Here is a 14,871-nt window from a genome sequence, read left to right on the forward strand (position 1 = left end):
AGGTCGCTGATAGCCAGGATTTCAGCTGGCAGATCCAAGTCGCAGCAAGGGGCAAAGATCCAGCCCTGGGCCCTACACCATCCTCTCCACCCCGCTGCCCCAGCAGCTGCCCAAAGAGCTGGACGCTGGGAAAGGGAGACCAGAAAGCGGGAATCCCAGTTATGTCTCCGTGGGTTGCCTCAGAGTTCTCCCTCATATGCCAGTTCTGCTGACCCCTAGAGCTACAGGAAGTGGGGAGGGAGAGAGTTGTTCATGGTGATGCTGGCTGGGCTGGGCCAAGAGGGGCACCTGGAGATTCCACTCTTTGTTCTGGGGACAGAATTACCACAGTTGTGACTCCCTCTCGATCCACAGTCCAGGGCTCGAGGCTTGTGGGGTATCTGGTCTTTTGGCAATCAGACCAGTCCTTGATGTCCTTGCCTGCTTGGAGCCCACTCCCAGCTACCTATCCAGAGCAGGTGAAAGCCTTCAGAGACATTAAGGTAAAGCCAGAAGGTAAATGAGCATATCAAACAAAACGTGGGGAGATGGAAATCACCTTTAATGAGATTGGAGCTACCCAAAAGCTAAGGTGTGGGCAGGAGCTGGGCACCCAGAAGGAGAAGTACTGGCCAAACCCTCACCCCCTGGACACCATCCACTTCCTGGGGAGATTCCTTCAGGGCTTTGAGGTGAGTCATGCGTGTGTGCTGGAGGAGAGAGGCTGCCTCCTCAGAATCCCCAGGGCCCCAGGAATGCGTGGTGCAGGACACAGAGGAGGGCTGCCTGTGGACAAACAGTCCTGAAGGCTCTTGTCCAGCTCCTGCCTACTGCCAGGGAAAGGAGAAGAAGGTTACTTGGATCTCTTCCTTCAGGGCTCTTGAGACCAGGCTTCTACATTCACCTCTCTACCATCTCTCCATTACAGCCTCCCTTGTTCTAAGACCTTCTATGGCTCCCTTGGCCTGCCCCATCAGGACCAGACTCTTTCCTTGGCATTCAAGGCCTGTCTAGGTGGCTCCAGCCTTATGGCCACCATCGAACTCGTACATAATGCATAAGCTTGTCATCATTTCCACTTGGTACCTTTGCTATTTTTACCTGGAGGCTGTCCCTCCTTCTACTCTGCTTTTAAAGCTCAGCACACTTCACTCCTCCAGGAGCATCCCAGACCACACTGATTCTTCTTGTCTTGACATTCCACCAATAAGGACTGTCAGTCCGATTTCTGAGCACCTTAGCACACTCACCATCTCTAAATGTTTCATTCATTCAACAAACACCCGTCAAGCAGAATTAGTGACCTCCTTTTTGTTCTCTTTTAAATTCTCTTTTAAATTCTCTTTGCCCAGTTTCACAAACTGGTCCCACCTTTTGCTTTGACACTGAACTTGACACTTTTTCTCCAGAATATTGTGCTTTTTTTTCATGCTTCCATGCCTTTTCTTATCCTGTTCCTCTGTATTGATGCCTTTACTTATCTTGACAGGCTGGAAAACTCCTAGTTATCTTGACCCACATCCAATGTCCCTTCTAGTCAATTCCTTGATCTCCCTAAGCTGGGTCAAGTGCTTTTTTCCCATACTGTTACAGCCCCTGAGCTCCCTGCCATTATGGCACTGACCAGATAGGGTGTGACTATCAGTTACTCATCGGTTTCTCACATTAGCAAGTGAGTTTTGTGAGGGCAGGACTTAGATGGGCCAGTAGAGCTTGTTGGAAAAATGGGTCCTAGCCTGGGTGCTGCTCCTTGCCCCTGGTAGACCAGGCATGTTACCCCTGGGCCTCAGTGCCCCATGTCTCCAATCGAATGGCTATGACCCAGAATCAAGAGATGTCAAGTAGTATAGCATGTCTCAGTCATGGGAAGACCCACCTGAAGTGCACGTAACAGAAGAAGCCTATAGTCTGAATGAGGAGGAAGAACAAGAAGATGCTGGGCCGCAGGCACGAGGAGGCTCCTGGGGGTTGGCCAGGTGGGCGGCGGTTCTTGGCTGCCGCTTTCTGAAAGGGGACATTCTAAGGTCCTGGATCGGCTTCTTACCCAGAAGGAAAAAGGGGACCTGGAATCTGGGCCATGTGTGGGCTCTATTTCCCTCCCCCAGGCTTGGGGCACCCTGGTTCTCATCCAGGGAGCTTGGAGAGGAAGCTACTTCCCCAACCCTAGCTCCCCTGGCTCCGTCTGTGGGGACAGCTGGGAAGGCCTGGGGCCAGGGATCACCAGGGGTCTGAAGGCTCTAGAGATGAGAAAGAAATAGAGTGAAAGACAAGGTGATGGTGAGGGCCGAAGTAGGAGCAAGATGGGCCAGGGACACAGGGAAGGGAAGGTTCCACCATGGATCTCTAGTACTGCCATTTCCCTTCTGGTCACTGAAGGGGTTGGACCAAATGGTCCCCAGGGTCCTGCTGCCATTGAGAGTCTGTGGGACTCTCCAGAGTGCAGAGAGGGCAGAGAGAAGGTGAGATCTGTATCACAGACACAGGCACAGATACAGGCGTGCCTGTCAGCAGTCCCGGGAGGGGAGTGCAAGGGCAGAAGGGGCCTGGGGACGCAGAAGTGCTGGAAGAAGGGGGCTGAGCCAGAACCTCAAGGATGGGGCCCCCATGGCACCCCTTCCTTCCCCCTTACCAGTGGGCCCCGAAGGTCCTTCTGCAGGAGGCCCAGGATCTGGGCCAGCTCTGAGAAATGATGCTTGGTGCCCACAGGCAGATAGAAGAGCTGGGCTTTTGAGACCACGTGGGCAGCTGCTTCCCTGGTGGGGGGTGGAAACCAAGGGAGATGACTCATTATCTCTTCTGGTTGCACCCAGGCCTCCTAACCATTTCTCACAATCCCTAACGGCAGCACCTGGTGGGAAACAGGCACCATCCACAGGGCCCCTTCTTAGGGGCTGGTCTTACCCCAAACCTTCTTCCTATATCCTCAGACAGCTTTAGCTCAGAGAAGGGTCTTAAAGTTGTCTGTTTCAACTCCAGGCTCCCTGGGCTTTGTTTTCCATCCCCAGGCCCCAGGGGATTTGGTTCCTCTCCCTCTTCCCATCTTCCCATCCCCAAGCATCTAGATGTGGGTGAGGGACCCAGAATCCAGCACCCAGCCTGAAGCTTCCCTGCTCTGTAGCATCAGGGTGACTTCCCTGTCCCCAGAGCCCCATGGGTAGCTCCCTGGGCTTGGCTGCTGGGAGGCCGGAGGGGGGCAAAAAGAAGTCAGGGACTGCCCTCTTCGGCTCGGCCTGATCTTGGTTATGGTTCCTCCAAGAACGCCATCAAAACATCCCCTCATGCCAGGAGCCGTCCCTGAAGGAAAGCTCAGATTTACTAACTCTCCCTGGGGAGGGGGTTTGTGTCCCTCCCCAGGGAGAGTTACTTTTAAATTAGGATTTTCAAAACTTTAAACTTGAATTCAATTAAATTCAGGTCAACTGGACAGACTTAACTCTGCCCCCGCCCCTCCCTGTGTGCCAGGCTTTGTGCTGGATGCTCAGGAAGTGAGGAAAGGAATAGGGGGCCAATGGAGGAACTTGAGGCTGAGCAAGTGGGTGGAGCCGGACTTCTCTGCCCCTCCCCCAGAACCCCTCTTCGCAGGTGCCCTTACCTCATCTCTTGCAGGTCCTGGAGCAGAGTCCTCTGTCCACGGAGCAGGGCACTGACCTTGGCAGAATCCTGCAGCAGGGCCAGCCTGTTCTCCAGGGCCCAGGCCACAGCCTTTCTCTTCTCAGAGTCTACCTTCCCGAGGACACTGTAGCCCTCTTCCTTCTGGAACGCCTTACTACCTCACCTGGCCCTTCCTCAGTTTGGACATTATCTGACACGTTGAGTTTATCCCCTGTGCATCTGGGCTTCTGGATTCCCCCTCTTCTCAAATCCCTCCCCCTGAGGGTCATGGGCTTCCTCCCCCTTTCAGAAGTGGTTCTGCCCTTAAAGGAGGCAGAGGCCCAGTCCAGTCTTCTACCTACCGCCCCCCTCTCCCCGACCCCAACCGCAGGGCACAGTCCAGGATGGGGCCAGTGCCGAGCAACTCTCAATGCTTAGGCCTCTGTCTCGGTGAGTGGCCTGGAGAAGTGGCTGCCCCTCTCTGGGGTGGAGAGAATCTGGCAGCAAGAGTTCCGGGCCTGGAAATAGGATCATAGAGGCCTAGCCTTGGAGTGTGGCCCCATCCCCACTCCCCCACTCCAGCAGCCCAGCCTCAGCTGCTCTGGCCTGAGGACACAAGATGTAAACCCTGAGCTGCCAGAGCCCAGCAAAGCCCACAGGAGCCGCCGGCCTCTTCTGCCTGGCAGCTAACAGCTTGACTGAGTTCAGCTCTCGGGCCCCAGGCTGGGTGTGCCAGGGGCATGACTGTTTGGAGGAGAAGCCAGGGTGGCAGTGGAGATAAAAACGAGGATTCTGGTGCGTCTGAGCATTAAGCAAGCCGTATGGGAACCAAATCACATGTGGAGCTACATGCAAATTAGCACCCAGTCTATTTCTGGCGCTTGTCTACAGACCCGTGTCCAAATACCTGGCATCTCCTCTCCCCGGCCCCGGCCGCGTGGATCCGTGGGCATTTGCTCGTGCAGGGCTACCCTCCTGTATGCTCCCCGTCCTGGCAGGTCTACCCCCTCCTGCAACCTGCAGCACTGCACCCCTGCCCTCCTTTCCCTCCAGACCTTGGGGGAGACTAGATCCTAAGTATAGTGCTTGCTCCTCTTTCTGGACCGAGGGAGCTCACCAGTGCCAGGAACCCAGTGGCTAGGGAGCTTGCTTTTCCAGGCCTGCAGGCAGGGCCTTGGGTGCCCAAGGGGCCACTCACCCAGGCTCCCTCAGGCCTGGCGTGGCCTGGGGTCCCCAGGTGCTTCTTCCACTGCCTCTCGGCCTGGGCCAACTGTCTGGAGAGACCCTGGAGAGCCTGCAGGATCTGGCGGTGTCTGCCCAACGTCTCTTCCAGGCCAAGGATCCTTTTCCCTGGAGATTGGGGCAGAGCTGGGCCCGGTAGCCCACTGCAGTGGGGTAGCAGATCCTATCTTTTGGGGCTTATTGGAGAGGAGGGGCAGAAAGACATGGCTTCTGCCTCCAGCTCTCCCCCAGAAAGTTGTGTCTGGGTGGTGGGGTGGGGATCGGACAGAGCCTGGGCCCCGGGGTCTGCTAGATATGGCCTCCTTGAACCTTCGTCTCCCGATTGGTTAAAGCACTCCTGATTCCAAGGGAAGAGGATCCTGTGATGCTCAAATGGACCCCTACTTCCCCTGCCTGCTCCCTGGGTCCCTACCCTCTTCCTGGACTTCGGAGCTCAGCTTTGGGATCACATCCTCCCTGGTGCCCAGGGCCAGCCTTGCCCGAAGCCCTTCCAGCTGCTTCACCAGCCGGAGCTGCTCCATCTCCAGAAAGGGCGGTGGGGGAGGCTGGAGGAAGAAGACCAAACTCAGGCCTGAGACCCGTGGGAGAGCTGCGGGTGAGGGGAGCCTTCCCACGGGGCCTCCACAAGCCCAGTTCCGCTCCCGGACCAAACACGCATCCCACCCAGGGAAGAAGCACCCCGGCCACCAAGCCCTGTGGTTTCAGGCTCTGCTGCCGCCGATCCCCCACGCTTATGTCTCCAGCTGCCGCCCAGGCCCCAGCGGCTCGCCCAGGACTCAGACCTTTGTCTGTGCTGCTCCTCCACTCAGCTACTCTCTCTGCCTTTCAAGCTCATGCCTTCCAGGTGGCTTTCCCTGCTCCCCTGGCTGGTCAGGACCCGTCCTCTGTGCTCCCACAGCCCCCTGATGGCCTGGGAGGTGCTTCAGGAACGGGGCCTAGCTCTAGGTCACCTCTGGCCCCCTGCACTGCCCAGCACAAGGCCTGGTCTGAGCAACTCAGAGAGAGAGAAAGAGAGAGATCAGTAGAGATAGCGGCTCGAATGACAGGGCTGACCACACCATGACATAGAAGCATCTGGGGCAGGAAGGGGTCCCTGGACTGTCCCCCAGCAATCCCTGAAGGCTGACCCAGGGGTGGCATCACCTTTGGATCCGGCTCACTCAGACTGAAGGTCAGGAAGGACAGGATGTCATGGTCATCTGGAAGGGGGGCAGAGAAGGGAAGGTAAGACCCCCGCCCTTGCCCAGCAGCCCACTCACTCAGCCCTCACCCCCCCCACCTCCCCCTTCCCCCCGCCTGGCTCTATTATATTCCAGGCAGGCAGGAGATCTGGGTGACTCTGGGCCTCTCTAACCTTCGTCTTGCTCACTTCATGGGAAAGGTGTGAGGGGCAGACAAGCAGATGGGTGGACTGTGAGGGTTGACCCACACGCAGAGCCAAGGGTGGGCCCACACTGAGTGGGAAAACTGGACAGTCCTGGGCTACAGCCATGGCAACAGAATGAGTGACACCCTCAGGCCCCAGAGTGGCAGAAACAACCATATGATGGCCACCTCCTCAGCATGGCTCTGAGACCGTGTCCCTTTCCTCCTTGGAAACCTTCCACTGCTCCCTAGTGCTCACAGTCTAAAGACTAAAGTCCGAGCCTTCGAGAACTCCCACCCTCAGACTGCACCCTGCTTGCCAGCTGTGGGTCCCTCCGTGGACTCTTCATTATGTTACACCCCTTTGCGGTGTAACAATTTCCTCAATGTCCTCATGGCTGTCCCTCTTCTACTTGCCCCACAGTTCCCAGCTTGGGGCACTTATGGGGCCATCACTGGAATAAAAGCTTCTTGTGCTTTATCCTATTTGAGACTTTCAGCAACTCTGCAAGGCAGACATGACCTTGCCCCGATGGTAACACAGGCCCAGAGAGGGCTCATGACTTGCCCAGACCACACAGAGAGGAAGTGGCTGGCCCCACACCCAGAGCTCTTTAGAAGGTGTGCTCAGGATGTTTCATTAGGTACCATTCCTCTGCTCTCACCTGCTCAGAAGGAAGGCCCTCACCTGCCAGGGTGCCAGTGGCTGCCGAGACCCCAAAGAAACCTCCAGGAGCCAAAAGCAGTGGACCCACGTCAACACAGACCTCATCTAAGTCGTTGGGAGTGAGGCCACTATTCAAGGACACCTGAGGGGCACAGAGGAGTGAGCCCCTCGCGGTTGGAACCCCCCACCTCTCCCCTGACCCCGGCAGCGGGTTATCATCCCCACCTTTGATTCACTGGCTTCCCTGGTTCTAAAGGTGGGCAAGCGGCCACCCAGCTTGGTGTCAGCATGGCGTGGAGGGGCACGCTTGCCTGGTCTCACACTAGCCCTCGTCAGTATGTGCTCTGGGAGTTAGGAGTCTGTGCAGGGAGGAGGGTCCCGTGTGGGTGCCACCTGTATGTGTCGGGCCCCTGTGTGGTGTCACAGGCACGGGTGTGTTGGGGCCATGGGCACTCACATAGCAACTCCGTAGCTCTGAGTCCTATAGTTTGCACTCCCTGCCCAGAGAATCTGAGAAAGCAGGAAGGGCTACTCACCCGCAGCCTCTGCCCCCAGTAGGTGATCCGAACTCTGAGGGGGTTCGGCAGGTTACGGAAGTCCCGGTGGCAGGAGCCCAGCACCCCGCTGGCTGCATCCCTGTGGGCACTTGGAGTTCAGCCAGGCCACACAGGGCGCAAGGCCTGGACAGTGGGGGTCGTCCCAGGGTCCCTTCTGCCCAGGCCTACAGCATGCCCCCACCCCCTTGCCCCACGGGTCACCCGGGATGGAACGTGTCCCTGTTGTCTAGCATGAGTCTCCCTTGCTTCTTTAGCAGGAGAGAGGGGAGCTGGAAAGCAAGACTTGCCTGGCAGAAGACGCCAGGGCCTTCCTGTGACTCTTCCCTAGGGGGACAGAGCCTGGAGCAGCACTGGAGCTCTGCCCTCAACCCCCCAGGCCCCCCACCTCTTCCACTGTCCCCCCCACCCCAGACTCCTCGTTCCCCTGCGCCTCTGGGGAGGGCTCCTCTTTCCTCTTTTTTCTGCCAGACTCAGACTGCAGCAGGACAGACTCAGGACAGAGGACGGGAGCCGCGTTCTGTGGGCCCGAGAGGTCCCAGGTTTCTCTGGGCACACAGACAGCGCTTCCACCTGCGGCTAAGAGGGAGGCCGCACAGAGCAGGGAGAAGCCAGCTCTGCGATTTGCACTCTAACTGTGTGACCTTGGGCAAATGACCACATCTTTCCAAACCCGAGCTCCCCCGTCTTTAAAATGAGGATAATAATTGGAACTAGCTCATAACATTGTTATGAGGGTTAGCTAAGACAGTGAATGTAAAGTGCTTGGCGCTGTGCCCCGCAGACAGGTAAGCTCTACTCCATAAATGCTAGCAATTATTCTAATTGTTATGAGCTAAGGGATGCGTGCTGGGAGACACTGAAGAAGGGCCTGGATGGGATGGGAAGCCTCGTCATCGTCATCGGGGAGAAAGGGAAGGCTCTGGCAGGGAGGCGGCTGGCTCAGGGGAAGGGCGGGGACCATCTGACCTCAAAGCTCTCAGCTCTGCGAAGGGCTCTGTGACCTTCGGCCATTCACTCCACCTCTCTGGACCTCAATGCCCTCACCTGTAGTTGGGGACTAATGATCTCCCCTTCTCAAGAGTGTTGCTGATCAGATGAGACGGTGTGAGTGGCAACACTCAGTGCAGGCTACGCCCTGTGTCGTTTCATGCCCCATCCCCCAACCTGGGGCGTTAGGTTGAATGAATTGAGGACTCAGTGGGGCAGTTCCTGGGAAGAGCACGCAGACTCTGGTCCCCGTCCTAGAGGAGGCACAGCTGGGACAAGCGAGAGGCGGTTCCAGGGCAGCAGCCATCAGCTCAGATGAGTCCCTGTCAGAGGCTGGGGCAGGGGCTTATGTACACAGTGTGGGTCACCGCTGAGGCCCTTGGGGCCCAGGAATGGGGTAGGGGTGTGCCCGGACTGGCCCTTACCCACGCGGCTCGTAGCGAGTGTGCGCATCACTGGCCAGTACACGGATGATGGGGCTGTTCTGCATGGGAGGTGACAAGCAGCCTCAGCCGTGGGCTCAGGGTGGAGGGGGAGCGGAAGGGGGGAAGGGGGACAGGAGATCACTACTCACCTGGGTATCCTCGGTGGAGGAGTCGAAGAGGATCCCGATGCCGTCCCACGAGGCCAGCCCCTCCAGGACAGAGCCTACTTGGCCCCTGCCCCGGGTGTACCACACGGCCTGTGGGTCCCCAGCTGCTCAGCCCGGGGCGGGGGGGGGGGGGGAGGGGGCCTGCAGGACACTGAACCTCGGGCTCACCACCCACCTCCCTGACTCACCCCCTCTGCCGGGCGTGGTTTGGGGCCACTCACCATGCCCTGGGCTCCCCGCCGCCCTGGCCCGGTCACCCTCATCTGCACATGCACCTCCCAGGCAGAGAAGGGGACAGGGGCCCTGCTCCACACGGCGCCACTGTGGTTCCGCATGGATGGGGCCAGCCGCACTGCCTCCAGGCCCAGTATGGCATCTGTGGATGGGGGCAGCTCAGGGCCAGGGCCCCACCATCCCCTACGCCCCCATCAGTCTCACTCACTGGCCTGGGCTGGGCTCTGGGGCGGGAAGGAAGTAACATCAAGGCTTGCCATTAAATAAGAGGTGGGCAGTCAGATGCAGGAGAAGTGGGACACGGAGCCCAGCAGGGCTGGCAGGGCCTTTGCCAGGGGGCGGATGCCTTCTCACATAAGCCTCACCACAAATCCGTGCCGCCTGCTTTTCTAAGACCCCATCTGACACATGAGGAAACTGAGGCTCAGAGAAGTTAAGGAACTGAGTGGATTGGAACTCAGCTCCATCTGATTCCATAGCTTTGAATGGCACGGGTCCACTTCCATGTGGAGTTTTTTTTGTTTTGTTTCGTTTAAAAAAAACTTTTTTTTTACCTTTATTTATTTTTGAGAGAGAGACAGAGCCCAAGTGGGGAGGGGCAGAGAGAGAAGGAGACAGAATCCGAAGCAGGCCCCATGCTCTGAGCTGTCAGCATAGAGCCCGACGCGGGGTTCAAACTCACGAACCGTGAGATCATGACCTGAGCCGAAGTTGGACGCTCAACCGACTGAGCCACCCGGGCGCCCCACATGTGGAGTTTTTTTTCGATAAATACAGTACGATAGCGTAAATGTATTTTCTCTTTCTTAGGATTTTCTTAATAACATTTTCCTTTCTTCTCCGGCTTACTTTATACCGAATATAATACATACAACATAAAAAAAAAAAAAGTGTTACTCCACGGTCTATGTTATTGGTAAGGCTTTGGTTGACAGCAGGTTGTTAGCGGTTAAGCTCTGGGGGAGCCGGGTTATTATTATACTCGAATTTTCCACTGTGTGTGGGGTCGGCGCCCCTAACCCCTGCGTTGTTCAGGTGTCAGCTGTAACACGTTTCTCCAACAAGAGACATTTGCGTCCACCCCTTTCTGTTTCTCAGGGGAGGAAACAGGCCCCGTGAGGGAAAAGGACACGCCCGAGGCCACTAGACACAGGAGAGTACTTTGCGAGAACAACCGTGTTGGGGTTTAGGACTCCAGGCTGTGGAAGCATGGAGAGACTCCAGTGTGGCCCATTGAGGCGGGGGCGCGGGGTGGGGCTCTGGGTGCAGGTCCCCAGGGGGCATTCCAAGATGAGGAAAGCCTGAAAGCAAAGGTGACAACTGGCTGACAGGACTGTGAGGAAAGGGAGTGTGTGTGAGAGAGAATTCACAGAGGCCGGGGGTGGGGGAGGCGAAGGAAAGGGGAGAGAAACTGAGGCAGGTTTGGCAGGAATCAGAGGGGAGATCAGAGGCTTCACCCCAGCTGGCTCCCCACCCCTCTGGCCTGCCAGCCTGGAACCTGGCCCAAGGCCCAGTCCCTGCTAGGACTTTCCGGAGACTGCTAATCCAGGCTGTTTGCTCAGCAAAGGCCAGGGTTGGGGGCAGGGAGGCTCGGAAGCTGCAAGGCCAGGAGTCCTGGGGGGCCTTAGAAGCCACCACTGCCTCCGAAGTGACTTGTGGGAGGCAAGGATTGCCCACTGTATACTACACTTACTCATTCAGCTCTATGTGGATCGTTCATGAGGCCTCACCCCAAAGTGTGGGCCCCCTGAGTCTGACTCAGCCCTGTGTCTCTGGCCTGGGCACAGAGGGGCATGGTGGTAGAATTCTGGCAAAAGGATGAGTGAATGAGTGAGTGAAGGAATGAATGAATGGACGGTAAGCTTATCACTGCGTGATCTTGGAGAATGTGCCTCTGCTCCCCACTGTGGTCTGTGACACGCCAGACTTGACAAGGCCCCCGGCAGTGTGTGCTGTACAGGCCCTGCCATCCTAGGCTTGAGGCAGGGCCTGGCTTGGTGCTGTGAGAATCAGCCCCTTCCTTTGTTTACCTCCTGTGCCTCTGTGAGGGAAGATTGGGCCAAGACCCAATCAGAAATCATGCCGTTCTCAGAACTTACATCTCACAGACACAGAAATACATAACGAATCTGCTTTCTCTTTTTGTTTTGCCTGCTAGGTGGCTCTGAACCAGATCCATGGCCCAACTCTGAAGGGTGGGCAGACCTCACAGCATATTTTGGCCACAAGCCCTGTTCCTGGATTCATTTCATGCCTCTGGCCCTAACCCTAAGTCTCATTCTTCTTGCTCATTCCTAATTTAAGCTCCTCTCTACTGCATAGGTCCTTGTAAGTCCTCAAAAATCCTTAATGAACAAGATCAAGTAGAAGACAGACTCCTTGTAGGTCTGGGTTTGGAAGTTCCTGAAGTTAAGATGCTCTCGTGCCTGCTTCCACCCAGCACACACACAGGGCAGAGCTGGTGCCCTCTCTGGCAAAGCAGCTGGCCACGAGGGTGCCTCCCTTCGGGCAGTCCCCCCGTTCTTGTGGACAGCCGCAGGCCCGGCAGCAAGGAGCAGGGAGAAGGGAGGTTGGTGCTGGTCCCAGCTGCCTTGTGTCTGCGTGTCTGGGACTCAGCACGTGAGCATGTGTGTGTTTACGGGTCCAAGGGGCAGAGGAGGGAGAGGGGGTCCAAGGAGAGGCAAAAGGAAAAGAGAGAAATCCTAGGGCAGAGAACGAGAGAGGCAGAGAAGAGAAACGGAGACCGGTAGTGGGGTGGGATTGTGGTGGGTGGAACGGGAGACAAGCCTGGGAGGGGTCCCGGGGCGAAGGTCCTGCCTGCCCCAGGCCTGGCCCCGTCTTGGGCAGAGGCTGGTACCGGCAGGCCCACTCTTCCCCAAGTCACAGCCACCCAGAGCTGGTCAGCCCCTCCAGCACTATGAGGGACCCTGGGCATGGCTGGTCCCCACCCCACCCCTCACCTCCATGATGACTCCAGAAGGGTATTCCAGCCCCAGGCAACGCCAGTCTTGGTCCTTTGAAGCTGAGCTTATACTCAAACCTTCTCTGAGGAGGACTGGCCCCCACGGGGTTGTGGGGGCCCACGAGCAGGAGGAGGAGAAGGCAGAACAAGGGATCAGGGCCCCTGATCACCAGCATTGTGAAGGGAACTGGTGTCTGGGCCCCTGAGTGGAGCCGCAGCTGGGAGGCCAGGGGAGGGGCCCTGGGGACGGGGCCAGGTGGGGAGGAGCTGGTTTCTGTTGGCCCTCCCCTCTCTCCCTTCAGCCCCAACAGACATCCTGTTCCTTCTAGGCCTGACCTCAGGCCCAGCCCCTTCCTTATCTCCAGCCTGACCCCTGACCTGTCGCCCACCTGGCTCTGCCCCATTCCTGGGCCCTGGCCATCTTTCCACCTCTCTTCAGCTCCGGCAGCCATAACGCCTCGGGGATCATGAGGACAGGCCCAGCCCTCAGCAGCCCTGGCCTCTCCCCTTGCTCAGGACGGGCCTCCACATCCTGCCTCCTTCCCGCAGCTAGGTGTCCCGACTATCTGGTCATCATCCTGCCAACCCCGGACTTCCCCGTCCTGCTCGCTCCGCTGTGGTGCCCAGCTCTGTCCCACATTCCCAAACACACATGCCTCCGGGCAGCCCGGTTTCCTCAACACGCAAATGACACGAAGAGAAGAAAGGGAGTCTTAACAGACAGAGCAAATAAATGCCATGTGTGGACTTGTTTGGAGCCTAATTTTAACCCACCAACTGGGGGCGGAAAATGAGACTGTTGGGGAATCCGAACAATGAATGCTTGATTAAATTAAGGAATTATTGTTAAAGATTTTAGGCGTGATAATGGTATTGTGGTCACAGTTTTTAAAAAAGGGTTTTGTCTCTTAGAGAAATGTACCAAAGCTGTACAAATGAAGTGGTAAAATGTCTAGGGTTTGCCTCCAAGTGTCCCAGAGTTTGGGGGCAGCGGGGTGTGGAGGGCACAGGACTGGTCTGGAGCTACTGTTCACGTGGGATGGTGAGGATGTGGGGGTTCATTACAGTCTTCTCCCTATTGCATATGTTTATGTGATTATATCCATACTAAAAATGTTTTTAAAAAGAAATCCTATATTTCAAATCTTTTCACGCCAATAAACGTTCGTTTTCCAGAGTGGCTCGTTTGCCAAGAATTCTGGCTAGCTGAAGTTTCACTGTACTTTGTAAGTTCCCAGTAGGATGGAGTTACCGAAGCTCTACCAATTAATTAAAATCAAGGCTGTAAATGGAAAATTTCAGGACATGCTAAAGGCAAACCTTCATTTCTCAACAGTAAGTAAGCCCTCAGCGGCCTCCCCCCTCTCGCCCCTCACCTCCATGGCCACGCTGCGGAAAGGCAGGCCCCAGTCTGGTCCCACTCCCTCGCCTGTCACTCAGTCAGTCCCCTTCTGGCTCCGGCCCCCACTGCCCCATGAAAACCGCTCCAGCAGGCCTGACGGTGACCTTGTTCTTTGCTTCTAGTGCATTACTTCTCAACCTGTCTCTGCAATGAGGGATGACGTGAACATCCGCTTCCTCGTCTCCCCTCCCCTGTGCTCTGAGGAGCCTCCTCGCGCCCCGCAGGACTCCCCTACCTCTGACGGCCCCCTTAGCTGCTCCTTTGCCACTGCTCTTCCTTCCTGGCCCCGCACACCGGGGCTCCCTGTGTTTGCACCTCTCTTCACTCTCCACGTGCTCCCTGGCCAAGTTCACCTGCGTCCATGGCTTCTAGCCATGGATCCCCAAACCTCTTACAGTCAACCCGGCTTCTCCCAGAGCCTCAGGCCTGAATGAATGTCTAACTCTGCAGGGGACCTCTCTGCTTGGATGTCACAAAGGCCCCCAGACAACATGTCCAAACGAAACTCGTGTTCTGCAGCCTCTGGCCCATCCTGGTCCAGGGCTAGGGTCTCATGGATGGCAACCCCCACCTTGTCAAGCCTGAGCAAGCTCTTCAATTTGTTCTTGCTACTCTTATATTGCCTTACCTGATCCTCTAATCCCCAAGCCTTTTCTTTATCTGTACAATGGGGCCCCGAGAGTCGACTGGAGGGGGACGCGAGACGATATGTCTAATGTGCTTAGAACACAGGGCCTGGCAGACACTGAGCACTCAGCTCAGTAAAACGTCAGCTGTGTTCACCTTCCTTCCATCTCCTATGGCTTCCCCAGTCCAGGCCACCACCAGTCCCCTCCTGCCTGGCCACCATAGCCTCCTTGCTGTCTCCCTGTCCCCCCTCTGGACGCTCCCACCCCCAGGGCCAGATTATAACCAGAATTATTTTTCTAAAATGCAGATCTGACCACACCACTCCTTGCTTGTCCCTGAACACAATTGCTCCTGGCCACCTTTGTATGAAGTTAAATTCATGGGGCCTGCAAAGCCAGGTGGGCCTGGGCCCTGTTCTCTCTCCGGACTTACTTCCTCCCAAAAGACCCTCATTGGCTCCTTGGGCCCAGCCACGCTGAAGCATGTCATCTGGCCAGAGCACCTCAGCACCTTGGCCTGGGCAGTGCCCCTCCTTTGCCAGAAACTCCTCATTCTCTGTCCCTGCCTGACCTCTGCATGTCTGAGAAGCCACCTAACGCCTCCCGCCTCCTCCACCTCACCAGACCTCTGGGCACCAAGTTGAGCCTGAGTGGGATCCCTATT

At 56.8% G+C, this 14,871-nt stretch overlaps 1 protein-coding gene across 1 annotated transcript; it reads right to left on the reverse strand.

Moving 5' to 3' along the window:
* Positions 1–664: 664 nt before the first annotated feature.
* On the reverse strand, positions 665–13,746 carry LMAN1L (lectin, mannose binding 1 like). The gene is made up of 14 exons (XM_078448891.2): positions 12,175–13,746; positions 9,202–9,356; positions 8,963–9,070; positions 8,814–8,872; positions 7,381–7,480; positions 6,866–6,986; positions 5,956–6,011; positions 5,225–5,357; positions 4,769–4,920; positions 4,030–4,088; positions 3,572–3,655; positions 2,609–2,732; positions 1,856–1,983; positions 665–806 (listed from the first exon to the last, which is right to left on the reverse strand). Exons 1-14 carry the CDS (start codon positions 12,626–12,628, stop codon positions 677–679), a joined length of 1,863 nt encoding a protein of 620 aa, XP_078305017.2. The 5' UTR covers positions 12,629–13,746; the 3' UTR covers positions 665–676.
* Between the last annotated feature and the right edge of the window lie 1,125 nt (positions 13,747–14,871).

Source organism: Panthera onca, chromosome B3 (genome assembly GCF_046562875.1).
Source record: "Panthera onca isolate mPanOnc1 chromosome B3, mPanOnc1 haplotype 2, whole genome shotgun sequence".
Lineage (NCBI taxonomy): Eukaryota > Metazoa > Chordata > Mammalia > Carnivora > Felidae > Panthera > Panthera onca.